Here is a 23,499-nt window from a genome sequence, read left to right as displayed (position 1 = left end):
AGAAGCAAGGATAAAAACAGATGTACATTTTCATCTGGAAGGTTATTCTTGAGAACTTAGAAATCTAATGTAATGAAAAGGTGTACAGAGTGAGGTAGGCACTTAACTGGAGTTGAGAAAGGAAAGTAGCACTGGGTGGAGGAGGAGGGGTTGAGCATTATAAGCACAGGGGTGATCACTAAAGCAACAGAAAGAATCCATTTTCTGAAAGAGGGAGAATAAGAAAAGGTACGCATGCAGCCAAGATTTGAGTCTTTGGAAGTGCCCACAATAAAGGGATGAAATAGTTGGTGGGAAGAGCAGGAAAACCAGAAAAGCACAAGGTTAAGCTCAGTTTCGAGATCGAGAAAGGAGTTGCTAACCGTGATCTTTAAGAGAATACATTGCAGTGGAAGACGGAGTACAGCTTTCAGTGAGGAAGGAAGTAAATAAAAATATTTAATAACTTTTCTCAAACTTTTGGAGTAGGTATGATTATTTGCATTCAAGACATAAGGAAACAGATGACATTTATAGTAGTTCACCTAGTTATTTAAGATAATACAGGTAGTGAATCATATAGATGATATTTCCTACTTCAAGAGCAGTGCTCTTTCCACTCCATTCAAGCTATGTCTGGAGAGGAAACTGAGAGAGTTAACATATGCCAGGGCCTTAGGGAATCTTGCTATGAAATAAAACAGAAATAAGACAGTGAGGTGGTCACAGGAGGGTTTTACAATACTAACAGTAGTATAAACATACAAGAGGAAAACTGAGGCTTGGAAAGGAAAGATTCATTCTCTGCAGGGAATCAGTATTTTGAATCATTTGGAAGTGTTGTGTCTATAGACACAGAGTTTTAAAATATAAAAGAGAATGTTTCAAATATTAAGTATCACTGTTCTCATTGATAAATTTAGAGAAGAATTCACCACCAAAGTTTCTGGCTTTTTAATTTAAAAAAATGAAATGTGTAACTCAGTATGTCTCTAGATTTGCAGCATTTACCACTCAGAGCTATATAGTCTAAGTGGGAGGTTATAAGTGGGAGAAATCTCATATTTCAGTGGGTGGTTGGTTCTTCAGCAAGCTAAGGAACACATACTGTTCTGATTGTGGAATGATTGTTCTCCTCTGTCAAAAATGTGAAATATTAATTGGTTAAGGAAAATATGATAAAGAAATGGCTCAGTTAAAATATCTTACTGTGCTTTGTTTACAGATAGTTCTTAAAGGCCCTTATAATGCTCAGCATGTACATCAAATTTTTTCCATCTATTTTTTCTATTCTAAGAAGAAACTTCTAAGGAAAGCTCACTATGAAAGAATAAGAATTTGAGAATGGCCAAAACACACTGTGGAAAAAAATAGTGGTGGGGGATGGAGGACTTGCTTTTCCAAAAAGGAAAACATTACTTCAGAGTCTTTGTAAATGACACTATGTGTTAGTACAAAGAATAGATCATTGTAACAGGCTAGAGCCCAGAATTAGATCTCAGACTAAATAGGAATTTAATTACAATGAAAATGGTATATCAGTTAGGATGATTTGGACTGCAAGTAATAGGAACCCTGAATCAAACTGGCATTAACAATAAGGAAACGTCTATCTCATTATGGGAATCCCAGAGTTAGGAAGGGCTTCAGATTTGGTTAATTTGGCGACTTAATCATGTTATCCAAGACTATTTCCATACATCTGCTCTGCCATCCTGAATGCTATCTTTATAATTAGGCTTAGGGCAAATGACTACAATTTCTCAGGAATCACATCTAGATACGATTATCCAAAGTGAAAAAGTGAACTGTATCCCTTGTCTTGGGAAAAATAAAACTTTTTCTATAAGTCTCCATTTACATTTTTTTTCCTCACGTCTATTAATCAGCCACACACCCATTCCTATAACAGTGATAGGGAAGGGAGACAAAATTCCTTTTAGTCTTACTACTGCTATAAGAAATTGTAACCCTATTTCACCCAATTTTTTAAAAATCTCAGATGAACTTTCAAAGACTTTGTTAAAAAAAAAAAAGAAAGAAAAGAAGCAATTAAAAATCTCAGAAAAATCATCTAGGAAACTAAAGTATAGCTTAAGGGTTGGGGAGACCTTTTATATAAGATAGGAAATGTGAAAACTATAAAAGAACAGAAGACATATTTGAATGCTTGAAAATTTTTAATTTTTATGGCAAAAGATTCCATAAGTAAAACTAATATAATTGAGAAAAAGTAATTGCAAAGCATATACCATATAATGGGTAATATAAAGAGCTTTACAAATTGGTATGAAAAAGAAAATTTAGTAGAGAATTGAAGAATAAATGCAAAAGGTCAGTAATTATTTGAAAAACCAGTCTCCTAACTTTTAGTCAGAGAAATGCAAATTAAGGTAATAATGAGATATTACATCTAACCTCTCAGAAAGGGCTGTAGGAAGAAAGGTATTTTTGTTTATCACTAATAGAAATGTGAATTACAGCCTTTATGGAAAGGTATTTGTTAAAATATATGTACCTATACCCTATGACCAAGCAGTTCCACTTTGAGGAATTTGTCCCATATAAATAAAAGTACCCAATACACTAGGGAAATTTTACAAAGCTTTTTTTCACAGCACTGTTTGTAATGGCAAAAAAAAAAAAAAAAAAGTATGAAATCACATGAATGCTCATCTGTAGAGGAATGGTTGAGTAAACTCTGATCTATCCACTTTGTGGGATATTAATGCAACTATTAAAAATAATTATTTGTATCTAGTTTGGCTGACTTGCAGTTGTTTCATGATGTATTATTAAGCGTGAAAAATATGATGCATAGAAGAGTATATGATATTAACATTATAAAAAATGACCAATCACCCCATACACATGTAAATACACGTGTCAATATCTGATTAGAAAAAAAGTATGAAGCGATATGTACCACGTTGTTAATACTGGATTGGAGGTGGAGGAGGGCATAAAAAAAGTTCTGTAAAGATATCTTAAAACTCAGCTTTTTAAAGTTGATATAGTAGTTTGAAATGAATTAAGGACAAGATAGGAAACACAAAAGAAGTAATATAGTGAATAATAATGAAACAGTATTTTTAGCCTGCAAGATTAACAAAAAGTGATAGTACATCATAGCATGTATCAGAAGAAACATGCACTCCCATATATTGCAAGTGTGAATGCAATTTCAAACAAACTTTCTGGAGGACAATTTTTATCAAAAATTTTTAAGAGTGCAAGGATATTTATCACAGTGCTGTTTATCATGACAAAAATTGGAAAAAAATTTAATAGGCAATTCATTTAAAATATCATACTTTTTAAAATACTGGTAAGCATTATGGTTAGGTGGGAATTGTAGATTGATATAGAAAAGCATTAATATTTTGAAGGTGCAAATTCAGGTTACAGAAAAGATGAGTAGTGTTATCTCATTTTTTAATAAATACACAATTTCCACAAGGAACATGAAAATATTAACAGGAATAACAGTAGTGACATCCAGCAACAGCAGAGTTCACATTGTCTTCAAGTGCACATGAAACATTCACTGAAATAAACCATATTTTAGATCATAAAACAAATTTTACTAAACTTAAAATAACAGAAGTCATGTAAGGTATATTCTCTGGCCATAACAGAATTAAACTAAGAATCAATAAACTAGAAAGATAATAGGAAAATCCCCAAACACTTGAAAATTAAACCTCACACTTCTAAATAATTCAAGGACCAGAGTGTCTCAAAGAAAGTTAGAAAATATTTTGAATTGACTGAAACTGTATACACAACGTATCAAAATTTATGGGATATAGCTCAGGAGAAATTTAAAAAAAGAAGATAAAAGAGAAGGAGGAAACCACCCTGGAAGCAGGGTTTTTCAAAGGCTGAGAGAAACAAATATTAGAAGAATTTAACTTTCTTAATTTTCTTTCTAAATTATTTTGCCTTTGATTGTCAGATCAGCTGTTTTGACTTAACTGAATGAATAAGTAGCATAACCCTCACTTTAAGGTGGAACTAGGCATAGCAAAACAGACATGATGAGTCAGTAGATTGTATTTGTTTTGCTTTAACTTAGGAAAATCAGAATTTATATAACTTTAACTAAACAGGTCTTGCTAGATAGGAAAAAACCCAACAGAAATTATCATGTTTCTGGATACAGCCTCAATTACATTTGATAAATAACTATCAACAACACTAAACTAACATTTTTTTTTTTCTTTCAGGGACCCAGAGGTGAAAAAGGCTTTAGAGGTGAAACTGTAAGTTTAACTAAATTTGTGGTAATAGTATCACTGGTCACTAGGTTATAAGCTCTATGAAAACAAGGACCTTTTTTGATTTTTTCATTATTATGTCCCTGATACTTGTGGAATGAAAATAAAATTACAGTTTTCAGGAAGAAAACTAACCTATATGTAGAACTAACCTATATGGTATATTGCAGTGAAACCTGATAAGCCCTAAACATGTTGAAGAATCTGTCAGTCACATTCTTTCCAAATCACTGTGTGAAGTTGAATATTTGCCTTCTCAGGCATCAGGAGAGGAGGTGTGAGCCTTCTTCACCGGTGCCAGAACAGGAGGACTGTCAAGTCACTTTAGATATATACCACTAGATCCAGTCAGCACCCAAGAGGGCTGCAAAGCAGAAGCAAATCATTAGTTGTATATTTCAGCCAACTGGAAACAATGGTGAGAGGATGGGCAAAAGGTACACAGCATTTTCAGGACTAAATGGCTTACACTGGCACTATTTCCTATTTTTCTTGGATGTCATTTCTTCCAAGTTAAAGAAGATATTTTGTAAAGGGGCCACTGTCCCAGCAGAACTTATTAAAGCAGCAGTCATAAACAGAGGGCATGCATGGAGTGAAATGAGGGGTACTGAAACCAAATATAGAAGGCATATAGGAATAAACTTCAAGATAGCATTAAAGTCTTGCTTAAAAGGTCATGATATTATATAGTGACAGCTGAGATCTTTGCTTTTCACCATAGGGTAAGCTTGGGGCTCAGAGTAAGTAAATTATAGTTATATTAGTTTGCTGAGGAAGGAAATTTATGTGATTTCAGATAGCCTAAGAATCCTCAAAGGGTATTAAAATAGATGTGTTTAATTTGCAGCAATGTGTCCCTTATATTTTCTCAGCAGACTTACTTAACAGGAAGCAAGGATGTTTGCACACAGTGAAGCTATATGCCCCCACCCCCCCACCCCCCGCTCCCGCAGGAGAAGTGGAAAGGGAAAAGAAAAAATAGGGAGGCTTGGAATTAACCCATATTCCATACCTGTCTCCAACTGCCTCCCTGACCTATCCTCTCCAAGTACTGTGGCTAGAACGTAAGCTCCATCAAGATAGGAAACCTCGAGTGCCTATGACAATGGCTGTCACAAGCATTTCATGTGAAAAAAATTCCCTATTTGTACACGTATGTGACCTTCTTTCTCCAGATACAAAACATTAAGAAGAAAAATGATAAAAGGCTTGAAAATCACAGTTCTAAAGTGAATCTTGGAGATTACCTTCACCACACCTATTATGTTACACTCGAGATATCTGAGATCCATATGTGCAGCAGCTCCCTCAAGGACATGCAGCTAATTAGGTACAGAGATAAGACCAGAGCCCAGATCTTCCAAATCCCAGGCTACTGTGCTTTTCTATTAATCATAGTACCTCTCAGAAAATAAGGGTTAGGAGCAACTTGGGTAAGGAAGATGGTATGTACACATCCTTCACCTACTTTAAGAGCAGCCCACATACAGATTCCACATGAATGGATTCCTGATATGCAGTTATTCCCTAGGGCTTATAGGGCATAACTCATGAATTCACTCATTCCATCTTAATCACATTACTGTCTAATAATAAATCTTATTTAATATTACTAAACTCCCAATTAAACCCTCTAAACCAGTGGTTCTCAACCAGGAGCCATTTTGCTCCCCCTCCCAGGAGACATTTGGCAATGTGTGGAGACATTTTTGGTTGTCACAACTGGAGAAAAGGGAAAGGTTGCTAGTGGCATCTAGTGTGCAGAGACCAGGGATGCTGCTAAGCATCTACCGTGCAAGCTTCTCAGTTTAAGAATGAGGTAAGGGAAGCTCTCTGTACATAAGCCAGCCTAAAGTAAAGATCCTGAAACTAAAGATTGCATTTATGTAAAGGCAAAGTCTAACACAGTCAGGTTTAAGGACATACACTTACCAGTATTTTTCAAATTTAATGAAAAAAATATGTTACTTTTGAAGGATCATATGGGAATTGTGGGATTAAATGGAGAGACAGTCTATTTTCAAAGGTAGTGCTTTCACTACAGCCAAATAACCACTATAGCCATTCACATTAATTTGGTTCCCCTATAGGAAATTAACATAGACAATTGCAGTCTTATTATAAACTGTATGATAACCTTCTTTATATACTTGTTTATATAATATCTAGGGAGAGTGAATCACTTTTCCTTAGTGGTGGGTTAGGTAGAAGAATAAAAAAGAATAAATACTATATTGTTGGAATAATATTTTGTTTTACTTGGCCTTATTCTATGCATTTGCTTCACTGGGGTTGTCCTGTCCTGTCTTGTTTGGGTTGAAGTATTTCATTTTATCATATTTGTGATGATCTGACTCGTTCTGGGTAACAAGCTGAAGTGAACTCAGTAAAAACAGTTTCTTCTTTCTATGACAAAATGCTTTTTCACAGTCAAAGATAAGGTAGATATTTTGTACTGAACCTTCAGTGAGATTTTGCAAATGTCAGAAATATGCTAAGTAGAGTAAAATGTCAACTGTTTATTTTTACAATGCTGATCCAAAATGGAGAAACTTACTCAGCCAATTTCACTCCTGAGCCTCTGTATATTTAAATTTATTTATTTATTTTTGGCTGTGTTGGGTCTTCGTTTCTGTGCGAGGGCTTTCTCTAGTTGTGGCAAGCGGGGGGCCACTCTTCATCGCGGTGCGCGGGCCTCTCACTGTCGCGGCCTCTCTTGTTGCGGAGCACAGGCTCCAGACGCGCAGGCTCAGTAATTGTGGCTCACGGGCCCAGTTGTTCCGCGGCATGTGGGATCTTCCCAGACCAGGGCTCGAACCCGTATCCCCTGCATTGGCAGGCAGATTCTCAACCACTGCGCCACCGGGGAAGACCGAGCCTCTGTATATTTAAAAGGCTGTCTCCAACATGAAATCTCCCTAACTTGCCATGCCACTTCTGAGGTAAAAGTCTGATGCATTTTCTGCTTTAACCTATAATCATAAACCAGGCAAACTAAGAAATGTCCAGCAGGCATGGTGTTGGAGTACTCTATCCTTTTCAAGTTACTGTGTGTTGTTTGTTCTTATTGTCACAGTATATTTAGAATCAACAGCTTTGGCAATAAAAGATACTTAAGTCAAGCATAGCATTAACATTATTCAAAACTCAGTTGAAGATAAATTTTGCTTTGCCGTCTTTTAACCATAATCTGAATTTGACTCGGTGTAGTCTTAACATTCAATTGACCATCCAGTAAGTTAAATTTTGAGCATTCTTAACAGTGATTACTGTTGTTTCGTTTTGAAAAATGTCAGCATAACTTTTCACATTTTACTATATACCTTTCAACTATTCTAATTTCTAAATCAGTACTAGTTAATTTAAACATTATTCATTCATTCGTTACCAATCTTTGAACACCTACTATGTATTAGGCACTATTCCTGTTCCAGAAAATGAGAGGATGACTAAGACACTTTTAAAGGTCTGTAGGGACTTTCCTATTTGTTATGTACTATGGAATGCAGAAGTGGTTAGTTGAAGAAGAAGGTGGCAAGGTGGGTATATAGTTTTAAAGAAGTATTGGAAGAGGAATGGGAATTGAATAGATAGAAAAGGTAAGGAGAAGCATTCCTGGTCGAGGAAATAGCACATGCGGGAGAATTCATGTGTGAAAGAATTTGGATGATTCAGAGATCTGCAAGTGGTTGGTTACAGATGGGAGTGTAGGATGGGTTGGGGAGAGTAAGTGGAAATAAGGCCCAGACCTTGAAGAAGAGGCAGGGGTGCATATTGACTTAGAACATATACTTTTGTATTTAACTGACTTGGATTTTAATCCTATCTCTGCCCTTTACTTGCTGGTTACTTAGCCATTCCATTTTCTTAACTGTGAAGTAGAAATATAGCATACAACTTGGCATACAGTGAGTGCTAATAAATGAGCACACAGCTTGACACATAGTGAGCTCTCAGTAAATGGTATCTGTCACTGAAAAGAAGTTTATACTTTATCCACTAAACAGTAAAAAGCCATTGAATGATTTTAATTAAATAATGATATGATTAGATTTCCATTTTATAAGTAGAATGTAGTTAGCATAGTAGAGAGAAGAAAGTCAGTAAGTCAAATTAGGAGTCCAGGCACAGCATGATATCTTAGTCAGCTGGGGCTCCTCTAACAAATTGCTGTGGGCAAAAAAAAATATTTATTTTTCATAGTACTGGAGACTGGGAAATCCAAGGTTAAGGTGCTCATAGATTCCATATATAATGAGGGTCCTCTACCTGGTTTGCAGATAGCTAGCTGCCTTCTTGCTATAACCTCACATGGTAGAGAGAGAGCATCTCTCTCGTGTCTCTTCTTATAAGGGCACTACCACTCACAAAGGCTCCAATGATTTAATTAGCTCCCAAAGACCCCACCTCTAAATATCATCACACTGGAGATTAGGGCTTCAATATATGCATGTAGGAGGGGACACAAACATTTAGTCCATAGCACATGATCAGCACTAAACTAAGAGAGTTGCTGTGAGGATGGAGTAGTAGTATTTTGGGAAGATTTGGAGGTCAAATCAACAGTAGTGGGTAACCAAATTATAGGTGGATGTTGAAGGAGAAGGAGATGTCTAAGGACACTGAAGTTTCCATTTTTTACAATTAGTTGTATGGTAGATAGAAATAACAGGAAAAATAGAATTAACATTGTTAAATGTTACATTTATAAGTTTATTAAAATGAATAAATTTAGTTTCTAGTAATATCAACAAAACATGAGAGTATATATTCAGCTCGTTGATGAATGTGGGTGACAGCTGAGTTCAAGAACATATTACTTCAAAATACTAAAATAACTTTGAATCCTATCACTTGCCTCATATGAAAAGGCAATGATAGCAGCTGAATCTTAGTCAACTTGTTTATACCAAACCAAAAGCATTGTATATACATATTGTGCTTTGTCTCCATTTCTTCTAGGGTCCCCAAGGACCGAGAGGTCAACCAGGGCCTCCGGTGAGTTTATTTACATTTATATCTGTTTACCATTGATGCTTATATGCCTGCTTGGTTTGAGATATCTACTTAATAAATACTTTAAAAATCTTTTTATGTTATAGGGTCCACCTGGAGCATCAGGCCCAAGAGTAAGTTTTCTTGGTTTTGTTTATTTTATCTTAGTATAAGATAATTTTTTAGGGCTTCCCTGGTGGCACAGTGGTTGAGAGTCCGCCTGCCGATGCAGGGGACATGGGTTTGTGCCCCAGTCCGGGAAGATCCCACGTGCCGCGGAGCGGCTGGGCCCGTGAGCCATGGCCGCTGAGCCTGCGCGTCCGGAGCCTGTGCTCTGCAACGGGAGAGGCCACAACAGTGAGAGGCCCGTGTACCACAAAAAAAAAAAAAAAAAAAAAGGTAATTTTTTAAAGCTTCTTCTATTAACTCCCTGTTAAAAGGTATCCCTATTGCCTACCTCTGTTCCTTTTGTTAATCTGATATAGAATCTTCCCAACTATAATAACACTTGAAATCCAAGCCTCAGAGTTCTTGTCTATAAAATGAGGATGGTATCTCTTACTTTCTTGGGTGGATTTGAGTTTTAAATAAGAAGTAAAGTACTCAGCACAATGTCTGACATAATTAATGCTCCAAAATACTAACTCCCTCCATTTCTTCCTGTTTCTGGGTCCTAGCTCTCCTTTTTCAAATGTTCTTTTTTGCCAACCAGACTTATACACTTTTTAGCCTTTACATGAACTCTTCTCACTTGCTGCTGGCCATAGAAGCCCTGGAACTTCTCGTGTATTTGCTCGTGACCAATCACAACCCAAAACTTGCTACTGCTATCTTTGAGGTGATACTTCCGTTACTTCATTATCAGCTATCATCTCCTGGCCTCAATGTTCCAAGACTGGTTTCTCTCATGCGTTGTATCCACTCTGCTACTCAGTAATATCTTTGTTTTCCTACTTTCTACAAAAGGTCTCCTTCTATCTTCAACCTCACCCATGCCCCATTCCTGCAGAATCAGAATCCTGGTCAAATGCAGTGGTCCTTGGTCAGATTTCCTGCTTAAAGGAAATCCGCTGTTGGCTACACTGTCCAAACAGATGGCCAGTCCTATGCCTTCCAAGCCTTACTTATTTCCACATGCTTCTCTGGTATCATTTGGATCTTTGAAAGTTCTACCTGGTGGATCACTGCGGTCCACTCCCAGCAGGTCAGGAACTCTTCATTCCCCTCAGCTTTTCATCAGGGCAAGGAGTAACTTTCAAGCAAAGTGCCACAGGAAGATGGTCTCCTTGGAAACAAGACACCTATTTCTCTATGATTTTTTAAAAATTACTCCCCCTTTCTGGCCATCTGACTGATGGGGATTGAAACCTTCCCTGCCATGAACATCAGTGGGCATGTCCTTTTTTAAATCTTTAGATTATTCTCTGCTTCTCTGTTCTTCCTTTCCTCCTGGATCCTCACAATGCATGGGTTAGAAAAACCCTCATCAGTTGCCTTCTCACCTTATAATGACTTTGATATATCATAGCTGCTTTCCTAATAAAGAACAAGTTCTAAAAGGTCATATATCATTGGCAAATTAGAGGTGTTTAGTGAAAACTTTCACATTGAAGTGCCAAATTTTGGGGCACCGCATCCCTCTCTCACTTGAAAAATGTTTGTATGTGTTCCTCTACAGCCAAAATGAATTAGGACGTGAGAGGTTTCTGCTCTGAGAAAAATGTGGATAAGAATATATATTTTGAGGAATTATTAGGAGGATTAAATGAAAAAGTATATGTGCTTGACACATTATAGGTACTCAGCTAACATTAGTTTCTTTGTTTCCTTCTTCCCTTTCTCTCCTTTCTGTCTTCCTTGTTCCTGGCCAGTATGAAACCCAGTTTCTTTATACTGTCTTTCTGGGACTTGCAGAGACCACTGTAGGAAAGTGGCAGTGTAGCCTTGAAAAAAAGACTTTCAGAGTAGAAGTTTACATGCCAATAAGAAAATACCTACATATTCCTTCTAAACTCAAACTATGACCATATCTTCTGTGAAACTCTTCTTAATTCCATCCCCTCGTTGCACTGCAAGATAGAACTGATCACTTCCCCTTCTTCATTCATACTCATTTATTTTCATGCCCATTTCCATGTATTAGACTGTGAACTCTCTGAAGGTAAGCAATGTGTTCTGTATCTCTTTTCCATTCAAGCCCTTAAGAAGTGTCTACTGAATGAATGAATAAATGCAAACAGGCAAGTTGCAACTCTTAGAAAATTTCAGTGGGAATCCTCCAAGCCAGAAGACTTCACTTGGAGGGAAATAATGTCTAGAATGGAATAGGATCATATTAGAATTAGAGATAGAAGTCTTCTTAGTAATTATTTAGTAATTATTTTAGACTGAATTGTCACTCATTAGTTGGTGGATCATAAGATCAACATGGTGAGTCTCAGCATTCTTTTGAAATGAAATTAAAACAGAAAAATGTGGGAGTGACTGTTTAACGGGTATAGGGTTTCTTTTAGAGGTGATGAAAATGTTGTGAAATTAAATAGTGGTAATGGTTGCACAACACAGTGAATCTACCAGAGCAATAAACTGGATACTTTAAAATGACTAAAATGGTGAATTTTATGTTATGTGAATTTTACTCAATTTTTAAGAAAAGCACAAAAAAAGAACACCCTAGGACCTACTGTACAGCACAGAGAACTATATTCAATATCTTGTAATAACCTACAATGGAAAAGAATCTGAAAAATAATAGATAAATAGAGATATAAATAGAGATATAGATTATAATATGTATAACAATCACTTTGCTATACATCTGAAACTAACACATTGTAAATCAACTATACTTCAATTTAAAAAAAACATAATAAGTATATCACCACTAGTAGGGAAAAATATGTTTTGTAAACGTTTTCAGTTAAATATATGTTTGTGTGAACCTTATCATGATATAAAAATGTATTTATTACTATGGGTCAAGATAAAAAAAGTTTGAAAACCTCTAACCTAGTCCAGCCCCCTCTTTTTAAGACCTATAAGTAACTTGCTCAAGTTCCTAAAGTAGAATAGCTAAAAAGCAATGTTTCAGGAAAAGGAATATATATTGATGGTGCTTTTGAATTTGAGGATATTATCAGGGTGATGACCAGACCTCAGTGCACATGGTAAGATATTTAGAAACTGACCAAAAAAAAATTACAACAGGATGTCAAAGGTAACCACAAATGGTTGGTGGGATAAAGGATGGGTGTATGGGTGTGTGTGTGTGTGTGTGTGTGATGTGGGGAGTGGAAATAGTAAAAATTGAAAATCATTAAATGAGATAAGGAATTTTCAACTTAATGATACCAGTTAATGGGTCAGCTGTGAAACCTGGATTGGTGAATTGAGAGGTTGCAGCGGCTGCGGGTATCATCCTAGTTCCCTAGAACAAGCAATTTCCTCTACCATGGAGAGGTGCATGACCTGAAATCAGTTCCCACCCCATAAATGTTTTCACCATCGAGTGATCTTAAAATTTTAGATGGCTGGAAAATAACACTTCTTAAAGTACTGGGGTGCCTAGACTAGATCTGCATTTTACTCAAATAAATTGGAAAGGAACTGTGAATATTACGTCCCCTCAAGGTATAATGAATCCTCCTAATTTCTTTCATTTGTCCCACTAATCCTGGTAACTCCTTATTCTTGGTGCACGTTTTTATAAACCTTAAGCGATTTTCATGTGAGAATATGTTCTAACTAGAGTACATGGAGGAAGGTATTTCTTTTGGATTCCCTTATTGGACCTAATGAGAGTTTCACACTTAGGTGGGGACACTTAGATGTTGCTGAATGACTTCCCAGGCAAATCATCTTAATACCATCTCTATGGGCCTGCCCTCCCTAAAGGCTATCCTTGGGAAAAAATAAATTCAGCAAATTGAATGCCTACTATGTGCCAGGCATGAGCTAGGATTTGGGAATACACTGGCATTATAGGAATTAAAAATTTTATGAGTAGCCGAGTTTTATGACATTCTTTTCTTTCTAATGCCTATTGTGGGGGAAAAAACCCTGCCTTTTTCATTGAGTTGACATTTGTACTGTTGTTGGTGGTTAAAATTGCTAGTACCTTAGCTTGAATCTAGTACCAAATGCTACACTACTAATCTACTAAAAGTCACTGTATTCTTCATTGCCACATTCTCAAAGAAAACGAACCATGGTCATTTCAATTAAGAATATCCTACAGTTTATTCATCCATCCAGTCCTCTATTCATGGGTGGTGTTGTTTCCAATCTTTTTCCTAATACAAACAGTATGCATGTCTTGTCCATATACGTATTTTGTGGAATAGCTCTAAGACCTGTTCCCAGAAGTGGGATGGTTAGCTGTAAGGGATAATGAGCATACTTATTTACTTATTATTTTTAATTGTGGTAAAATATACATAAAATGTATCATTTTAACCATCTTTAAGTGTACTCTTCAGTAGCATTAAGTACGTTCACACCGCTGTGCAACTATCACCACCAGTCATCTCTAGAACTTTTTTCATCATCTAAGACTGAAACTCTGATCCATTAAACAGTAATTCCCCACTCCTCCCTTCCCCAGTCCCTAAAAACCTACCATTCTACTTTCTATCTCTCTATCAATTTGACTACTCTAGATACCTCCTATAAGTGGAAGCATATAGTATTTGAACATTTTTGTCTGGCTTTCTTCACTTAGCATAATGTCTTCAAGGTTAATCCATGTTGTAGCATGTGTCAGAATTTCTTTCCTTTTTAAGGCTGAATAATTTCCATTGTATGTATATACCACATTTTGTTTATCCAGATGGACACTTGGGTTGCTTCCACCTTTTTCTACTGTGAATAATGCTGCTATAAACATAGGTGTACAACTATCTGTTTGAGCCCCTGCCTTTTTTAAAAAATATATCTTTATTGGAGTATAACTGCGTCACAATACTGAGCTAGACCCTGTTGCACAACAAAATGAATCAGCCATATGCATATATACATCCACATATCCCCTCCCTCTTGAGCCCTCCTCCCACCCTCCCTATCCCACCCCTCTAGGTCGTCGCAAAGCACCGAGCTGATCTCCCTGTGCTACGCTGCTGCTTCCCACCAGCTAACTATTTTACATTTGGCACAGGACTCGTACTCAGATAACTATAAAACACTGATCAAACAAATCAAAGATGACATAAACAGATGGGGAAATATACCATGTTCTTGGATTGGAAGAATCAACATTGTGAAAATGACTCTACTACCCAAAGCAATCTACAGATTCAGTGCAATCCCTATCAAATTAGCAATGGCATTCTTCACATAATTAGAACAAAAAATTTTACAATTTGTATGGAAACACAAAAGACCCTGAATAGCCAAAGCAATCTTGAGAAAGAAAAACGGAGCTGGAGAAATCAGGCTCCCTGACTTCAAACTATACTACAAAGCTATAGTAATCAAGACAGTATGGGGCTTCCCTGGTGGCACAGTGGTTAAGAATCCTCCTGCCAATGCAGGGGACAGGGGGTTGAGCCCTGGTCTGGGAAGATCCCACATGCCATGGAACCACTAAGCCCGTGCACCACAACTACTGAGCCTGCGCTCTAGAGCCCATGAGCCACAACTACTGAGCCTGCGTGCCACAACTACTGAAGCCCGTGGGCCTAGAGGCCATGCTCCGCAACAAGAAAATCCACCGCAATGAGAAGCCCAAGCACCACAACAAAGAGTAGCTCCCGCTTGCCGCAACTAGAGAAAGCCCACAAGCAGCAACGAAGACCCAACGCAGCCAAAAAAAAAAAAAAAAAGACAGTATGGTACTGGCACAAAAACATATGTCAATGGTACAGGATAGAAAGCCCAGAGATAAACCCACACACGTAATGGCCACCTAATTTATGACAAGGCAGGAACATACAATGGAGAAAAGACAGCCTCTTCAATAAGTGGTGCTGGGAAAACTGGACAGCTATATGTAAAAAACTGAAATTAGGACACTACCTAACACCATACACAAAAATTAACTCCATATGGATTAAAGAGTCCCTGCCTTTAATTCATTTCCATATATACCCAGAAGTGAAACTGCTGGATCATATGGTAATTTTACGTTTAACTTTATGAGGAATTGCTATACTGTTTTCCATAGCAAGTACACCATTTCACATTCCCACCAATAGTACACAGGGTTCCAATTTCTCCAAATCCTCCCTCACGTTTGTTATATTCTGCTTGTTTGATAACAGCCATCCTAAGGGGTGTGAAGTGGCAGATAACTGTGTTCTGACTTGTATTTCCTTGATGATTACAGATGTTAAGCATCTTTTCATGTGCTCATTGGCTTATATGTATCTTCTTTGGCGAAACTGGCTTACATATCTTCTTCGGAAAAATGTCTTTTGCCCATTTTTGAATTGGGTTGCTTATTTTTGTTGTGTTGTTGAGTTATAGGAGTTCTTTATGCATTCTAAATGTTAATCCCTCATCATATATATGATTTGCTGATTTGCAAATATTTTCTCCCATTCCTTTGGCTGCCATTTCACTCTGTTGATTTTTGCACAGAAGTTTTTGATGTAGTCCAATTTATCAGGGTTTTGTTGTTGTTGTTTTACCTTGCTTTTGGTTTCATCTCCAAGAAATCAGTGCCAAATCCAATGTCATGAAGCATTTCCCATATATTTTCTTCAAGAGTTTTATAGTTTTAGCTCTTACAGTTAATTATCTGATCCATTTTGAGTTAATTTTTGTTTATGATGTAGGTAGGAGTCTAACTTCATTCTTTTGCATGTGGATATCAAATTTTCCCAGCACTATTCCTTCCTTAGGGAATGGCCTTGGCACCCTTCTCAAAAATTATTTAACCATATATGTGAGGGTTTATTCTTGCACTCTATTCCATTGGTCTATACGTCTGTCTGTATGCCAGTACCACACTGTTTTGATTACTGTAGCTTTGTAGTAAGTTTTGAAAGTGAAGTGTGAGACCTCCAAGTTTGTTGTCCTTTTTCAAGATTGTTTGGCTGTTTGGGATCTATGCTCTCTTTTATAGTTACCTGTATAGTTATCTTTACCAGTGCTCTTTATTTCTTCATGTGGATTCAAGTTTCTGCCTAGTATCCTTTATTTCAGTCCAAAGGACTCCCTTTATTATTTTTCTAGGGAAGTTTGCTAATGATAAATTACCTCAGCTTTTGTTTATCTGGGAATATCTTTTTTCCTCCTTTTTGAAGGATAGTTTTATTGGATATAGAATTTTTGGTTGATAGTCTTTTTCCTTCAGCACTCTGAATATGTCATCCTACTGCCTCTCACCTTTATGGTTTTTGATGAAAAATCTCATCCTTTGGATATGATGAGTCTCTTCTCTTTGCATTCAGGATTCACTCTTCTCTTCGCATTCAGGATTCTCTCTTTGTCTTTAGCTTTCAACAGTTTGATTATGATGTGTCTAGGGGAATTCATTGAGCTTCTTGGATGTGGAGATTAATGTTGTTCATCAAATTTGGCACATTTTCAGCCATTATTTTTTGAAATATTCTTTCTACCCCTATTTCTCTCTTCTTCTCTTCTGAGACTCCCATCATTCATGCATTGGTATGTTTTATGATGTCCTGTACATCTCTGAGCCTGTTCATTTTCTGCTTCATTTTTCTTTATATGACTCTGACTGGATAATCTCAATAAACTGTTTTCAGGTTCACTGATTCTTTCTTCTATCTACTGAAATCTACAGTTGAGCCTCTGTAGTAAATTTTGATTTCAGTTATTATTCAACTACAAAACTTCTTCTACTTGGTTCTTTTCTATAATTTCTATTTTTTATTTGGTAAGACATCTTTTTCATACTTTCCTTTAGTTCTGTAGACATGGTTTACTTTAGTTCTTTGAACATACCTAAAATAGCTAAAGTTTTGTCTACTAAGTTCAACATCTGGGCTTTCTCAGGGACAATTTCTATTTCTATTGATTGCTTGGCTTTTTCCCATGTATAGGGGTCATACTTTAATGTTACTCAGCATGTCTTGTCATTTTTTTCTTGAAAACTGGACATTTTGAATAATATAAAATGGCATCTCTGGAAGTCAAATTCTTCACCCCAGCCTCAGTGTTTATTGTTGCTACTTGTTGTTTTTGTTGTTTGTTTGGTGACTTTTCCTAAAGGTATAAAGTCTGTATTCCTTGACATATGTGACCACTAAAGTCTCTACTCAGTTAGCTTAGTGGTCAGCTAAGGATTGGAGAGAGATTTCCTTAAATGCCAGAACCAGGAAGTCTCCCAGTTTTTGCCAAGGGTCTCTGTGAGCATGTTGGAGCATTCCTTCAGTGCTCAGCCAGGCAACTGACAACTATACCCGAGTTTTAATTTCCTATTTTCACAGAGCCTGAAGGTCAGCCAGAAGACAGAACTTAGGGCCTTCTTATGTTTTTCCTGATCATGTGCACAGCCCTATGCATGTACATGGACTTCTAGATTCCCAGGAATATGTCAGAGTTTTTTAGAATCCCTATGGACATCTCATTCCCTAGCTTTTCTTAGCCTATTGTTTGCCCCGACTGTTTTCTAATGTTTCCAGTAGCCACAAAGTTAAACAATTCCATCTAAATTTTTTTTTTTAATGTTCCTTGGGAAAGAAAGACTTTTTGCACTGAGTGAGCTCTGAGTCAGGTAAAATAAAGACAGTCCTGCAAGTCTTTAAGGGAACCACCAGAAAGGTCAAATAATGACATTTCGCTGGAAATAAGGCTTTGAAGCAACTCCAGCCCCATTCTGCTCCCTCCTGTGGTTTCCAGGCTTCTTGTTTTCACTGCGATTGCAGGCTGTTGGTTTTCAAGGCTACCACAGAGCTGGAAAGAGAGGCATGGGAATAGGACAGATTAAAGCTTTACAAAGCTCACTGCCCTTTCTGAAATTAAGCTATTTTTCATAAATGCTCCCCAGGTTGCTGCAAGCATTTTGTTAATTTCTATAATTCTGAAAAACTTCATTCTTACATTTTTTTTCCAGTTTTCTCATTGCTTTTATAAAAGAGAGAATTCTGGGAGGTCATTATGCCACCATTTTGCTGTCTCCTAGGTCTCTAATCTTTAGTACACATCTTTTTAATATTCTGTGTGATGAAATGGAAGAACATATAAAGCATTTCTGCATATTGAAGTACAATGGTTGCCTCAAATACAAGCACTTGTAGAATTGTTTCAGTTGCAAACTGAACTAGCTGCTTTTTTCATGGAACACCATTTTTACTTGACAGAATGATAATGTTATTCAGACATGAGTATTTGGCAGATATTTTCTTGAAAATGAATGAAGTGAGCCTGTCATTTCAAGGAAAACAACTGACAATTTGATACCAATGGTAAATTTCAAGCAACAATAACAATTGAGGAATGCTTGTATCTATTACAAGTTTGACAACTTACCAGTACTTACATTTTTCTGATGAGATTGGTGATGATGTTAACGAATGTAATCTTTTGATATGACATAACGAAATGTGTCAGTCTTTGGAAAATCTGCATTATTTCATGAACCGTTATTTTCCAATGATCAATGCATGATTTTAACCAAAATCATGATTTTTACTAAAATCATGCATTGGTAAATGATTCTTCAAAGTTTAAGATAGATCAATAGATTTTAATATAAAAGAATATAAAATAGATACATTGTAGATATGGTTTCAGATTTCACATTTCAACTAACCTTCAAGAAACTACCACTTATCAAGTTCTGGTAGAATATCAAAGAAGAATATCCACAGTTATCTGAAAAGGATACTAAAATAATCTTTTTTCCAACTACATATCTTTTTAAGGCTGGATTTTCTTCATACAGTTCAGCTAAAGTAACACTTTAATAGACTGAATATAGAAGCAAATATGAGAATCTAGCTATCTCCTATTAATCCAGACATTAAAGAGATGTACAAAAGTGTAAAACAGTACCGCTCTTCTCACTAATTTTTTGTTTGGAAAATAGTTATTTTTCATTAAAAAAATGTTTATTTATATTAGCATATAATGGATTTATTGTTTTAAGGCAATTAACACATAGTTTTAAAATTTATATTTTAATTCCTACTATGTTAAATATCAAAAGCTGTAATGCACATAAATATAAGTTCTTTAAAGCCCTTAATAATATTTAAAAGTACAAAAGGGTCCTGAGTCTGAAGCGCCTGAGAACTGCTTATTGCTAGTTTTTCTAAGATCAAAGCCCTAACCACAAACTGGAAAATATAAAGGTGGCTATTGTTTACTACTTAATTCAGTTGCCCATATTTAGTCCCAATATATTTTTGTGACCCATGTCCAAAGTCTGCCAATTCTCACAAGAATGATGGTCAGAATTATTTAATCTGCACAGAACATTTTATGCTAAGCCTTTCTTCTTCTTGAATAGGCCATGCTTTTCTATCTCACTGCCTTTGTGCAAAGTTGTTACCTCTGCCTGGAAAGCTCTCCCAGCCCTTCTCCTAACAATTCATATTTATTCTTCAGATCTCAGCTCAAATATCACCACCTCAGGGAAGCCTATGCTGATCTAGTCCTTCCAAATCTCTTATATCCCCCAGATTTCATACTCCGTAATTTCTCTCATAGGTCCATGCACTTTTCTTTTATAGCACGTATCACAATTTGTAAATGTGTATTTTTGAGATTGATTAATGCCTTTATCGACCTCTAAACTTTAGCTCTACAAGGGCAAGGTTGTTTTGTTTTGTATTGTTTGCTTACCATTTTTTCCTCAATATGTGTTTGGCAGTGTACATATGCAGAATGAGTCAAGTATTTTCCAATATGAAAACCACATGTTGAGGCAAAGATGAGTACATTTTGTTGATTGTCCCATCATTTTAAATAGTTTTTCAAATTACCAACCCTGAGTTATGAGAGATCTGTTGAAAAGAGTTTCTATTGTATGGGCTGCCAAGTAAAAAGATATCTCAGCAGTACAATCATTCTGAAAGAAATTAGATCGCTTGATTTGCTCACACAGATGCCATTTCACAGAACTTTCTCCCAACTCATGCTTCTTAGTTTCCAAGCTTTTTAAAAAATAAAATACGAAAAGACTTTTTACTAATGGTTAGGTTGGGTCTTTCTCTAAAAATATATTTTATTAAATGCAGGAGGAGATTGGATTCATGATGTATTATTTCTTTTGGGACTAATGATACTTTTTCCAACTTCAGAAATTGTTTTTAAGACCGCAGAAGTATCAGATTAAACTAATGTGGTGACTACCTCAGGACAGTAATATTTTATTCTATTTTCCTTCCAAGAATGTAACTGTTAAAAATTACTACAGTTATTTATTCTTCACTTTACAATTTATTAACTGAGGGGATCATATTTCATTCTTCTTCCATGTGAGTAACTTTTTTGTGTGTTTTCATGCAGCAGAGACAAATAGTTTTTCATTTGAGAACTCTAGACTTTGGTCCTGTTTTAATTAGGAGACTTTTGAGATTTGGATGAAAGCAGCATATTGTCCTTTCGGATAGTCAGGCAATACTTGCAAGATCTGTCTAACCATAAGAGTTACAAACCCCTTTTAGATAATAAGTCTAGTATACTTTAACAGCAGTGCTTTCAGAATTTATAGGCTTTACTTTAGAGCACTCAGTGTTGATCTTATTGCTGATCTCAAATGGTTTTGTTTTACACAGAAACAAATGGATATCAATGCTGCTATTCAAGCCCTGATTGAATCACATACTGCCCTACAGATGGAGGTAATATATCTGGCTTTATTTACACTAGCACTCTCAATCTACAAATTAAACAGAAATTTTTTTCAGAGGCCCAAATGTGACTTTATCTCAAAGCCTGTATTTAAAAGAGATTAAAAGTAATGAAAAAAATTTTAAGGACAAAGTAAGCAATTTTAATAAACAGAAATATATGCATCAGATGTTTTTTAAGGAAAACATTTAAAACAAAAATATAATATTGTTAAAGGATTTTTTAAAATAAGAATTTGGTACTATAGAAGAAACAGTTAAATGAAGTTAGCCATTTCTTAAAATGAGATCTATCTATCATCACTACTCTTTTTTCCTATTTAAGCTCTGTTTATTCATAATATAGGTTTTTTTCAAATTATGCAGTAGGCATAGTAATTAAGTTTTATGTCAGCTTGAAAACTAGACTTTTGAGTGTGAATTTAAGCTTTTATTAGGATCAAGATTAATAAAACATACAAATATGCCTATAGTTAAATATAAACTGTTCTTTACGTCCTGCTCCCAACTCCTTGCACACAACAGGAGTACATTTTTCTTCTGCCTTGCCCCGTGTTGATCATTTGGGTTACATGCTGGTAATGACTACTCCAAGCTTCTTTGCTAATATGATTCTCACAATGACTTGGCAGAGCTACCAGAATACTGAAGTGACCTTAATTGACCACAGTGCAGAGATATTCGAAACCTTGAACTACCTTAGCAATTTACTGCACAGCATCAGGAATCCTCTTGGCACACGAGATAACCCAGCACGAATCTGCAAAGATTTGCTTAACTGTGAACACAAAGTATCAGATGGTAAGTTACTGGTTTCCTTAAACTCTGATATCTAATTTTGCTTCATCGTTTCAGTGTGTTTGAGATTTGCGGTGTATTTATTCCAAACCTTATCATTTTTGATAAATCCCTGGCAGAGGCATTTTAACATCAAGAACCAAATACGTACTCAAAGAGGCAAACATGTTTCTGAGGTCAAAGTATCCTTTTTCAAGGGTTCACTTTACAAAAGGTTTTCCACTGCACAGCCTGACTTATGGCAACATGAAGAGGTCATAGAGCCCTCTCTACCACACCCTCTATAATTAGTTTTTACATAAAATGGAATTTAAGTGCCTCATTTCAGTATCAGTGACTATAAAGATGGAGTGGCTTGTCATTCTTGGAATTTTCTCATCCTCACATTGATACCCCAAATCCATTAGCCAGAGGCGCAAAAACAGAACCATCAAGGAAAGGTTTAAAGCAAGTGGAAGAACCATCACTATCTGATGATAAGTAGGGGAAACCCTGTCTGCTACAACATGTCATTTAATTTTAATTTCTATTGGGTCTACCTGGTCAGCTGTACAATCAATATTAGTAGTTATCATTTTTTGGTAAAAACTCTAGTCTTAACACACAATGACATATATGCTGATTTGAAAATAACTAAGTTATTTAATTCTGCAGGATGAATAGTAGTCCATATTTTATTTTATACACATACACATATACATATGTATGTATAAATACATGTTTGTCCAAAAACATCTTCCATTCTAGAATAAAGTATAGTGAAAATATTCATTTTATTTATATTAATAAAATGCTTAACTTCTATAGATATTTCCTGCCCTAGATTATCACAAAAACAAATAATATTTACAGTTATAGCTGCCTACAATAATTCAAATTTGATTCTTTCCCATATTTGAGGGTATAAAAATGCAATTCTATAGAACTGAAAGGAACAAAGACACTACAGGACATACAAATTACTGAAATCTAATTCAAGGTCTGCCTTCCTCATAGGAGAAATAGCTAAGTGGTATGGCTCGTAAGGTATCAGAAAGGTCTTTATGCCCAAAAATACTTTCATCACTAGGAGATTGTAAGTGCAGTAGAGAAACACAAAACAGCAGGGAAGAGGGGATATGACAGAAAGTAGGGTGGGGGGTGAAGTGGTAAACAGAGTAGGTAGATGAAGCATCTCTGAGAAAGTGACATTTGAGCAATATCAGAAGGAGGTGAGGGAACAAGCCACAGGAAATCTGGGGAAAGAGCTTTCCAGGAAGAAAGAACAAACGCAAGGCCCTTGAACCTGAGCGTGTACTTAGCATGTTCTACTATTAGCAAGAAGGCCAACGTGACTGGAAGAAAGTGCATAAGGGGAAGAATGGTAGGAAATGAAGTCAGAAAGATGTCAAGAAACCAGATTATACAGGATCTTATAGATTACTCAAAAGACTCCAGCTTTTACTGAATAAGATGGGAAGCCTCGGGAAGATTCTGAGCAAAGGAATGACGTGACTTGACTTAAATTTTTAAAATGTTACTCTGGGTGTTGTACTGCAAATATGAGGACAGGGTAGAAGGAGACATTGAGAAGACTATTGAAATAATCCAGTAAGAGATGATGATGGCTTGGACTAGAGTTGGTGGTGGGGAAGTGATAAGAAATGGTCAAATCTTTGGATATGTTTTAAGGTAGAGCCAGC

General features: G+C 36.1%; 1 protein-coding gene and 1 long non-coding RNA gene across 2 annotated transcripts in view; one reads left to right on the top strand and one right to left on the bottom strand.

Moving 5' to 3' along the window:
- Positions 1-23,499, top strand: part of COL24A1 (collagen type XXIV alpha 1 chain) — a 542,658-nt gene that overhangs the window by 507,997 nt on the left and 11,162 nt on the right. Inside the window, exons 55-59 of the mRNA XM_079924384.1 lie at positions 4,209-4,244; positions 9,225-9,260; positions 9,365-9,391; positions 20,945-21,010; positions 21,652-21,820. Coding sequence (XP_079780510.1) covers positions 4,209-4,244; positions 9,225-9,260; positions 9,365-9,391; positions 20,945-21,010; positions 21,652-21,820 — 334 coding nt within the window. The remainder of the gene's footprint in view (positions 1-4,208; positions 4,245-9,224; positions 9,261-9,364; positions 9,392-20,944; positions 21,011-21,651; positions 21,821-23,499) is intronic.
- The window catches only part of LOC307187935, a 72,957-nt gene continuing 63,935 nt past the window's right edge, over positions 14,478-23,499 (bottom strand). Inside the window, exons 4-5 of the long non-coding RNA XR_013828761.1 lie at positions 21,718-21,797; positions 14,478-18,116 (exon numbers count right to left, since the gene is read on the bottom strand). This is a non-coding gene — a long non-coding RNA (uncharacterized lncRNA). The remainder of the gene's footprint in view (positions 18,117-21,717; positions 21,798-23,499) is intronic.

The sequence above is a fragment of the Stenella coeruleoalba genome (assembly GCF_951394435.1).
Source record: "Stenella coeruleoalba genome assembly, chromosome: 1".
In the NCBI taxonomy this organism is placed as follows: domain Eukaryota; kingdom Metazoa; phylum Chordata; class Mammalia; order Artiodactyla; family Delphinidae; genus Stenella; species Stenella coeruleoalba.
The sequence above is the reverse complement of the archived record's forward strand: the minus strand, read 5'-3'. Positions and strand labels throughout refer to the sequence as shown.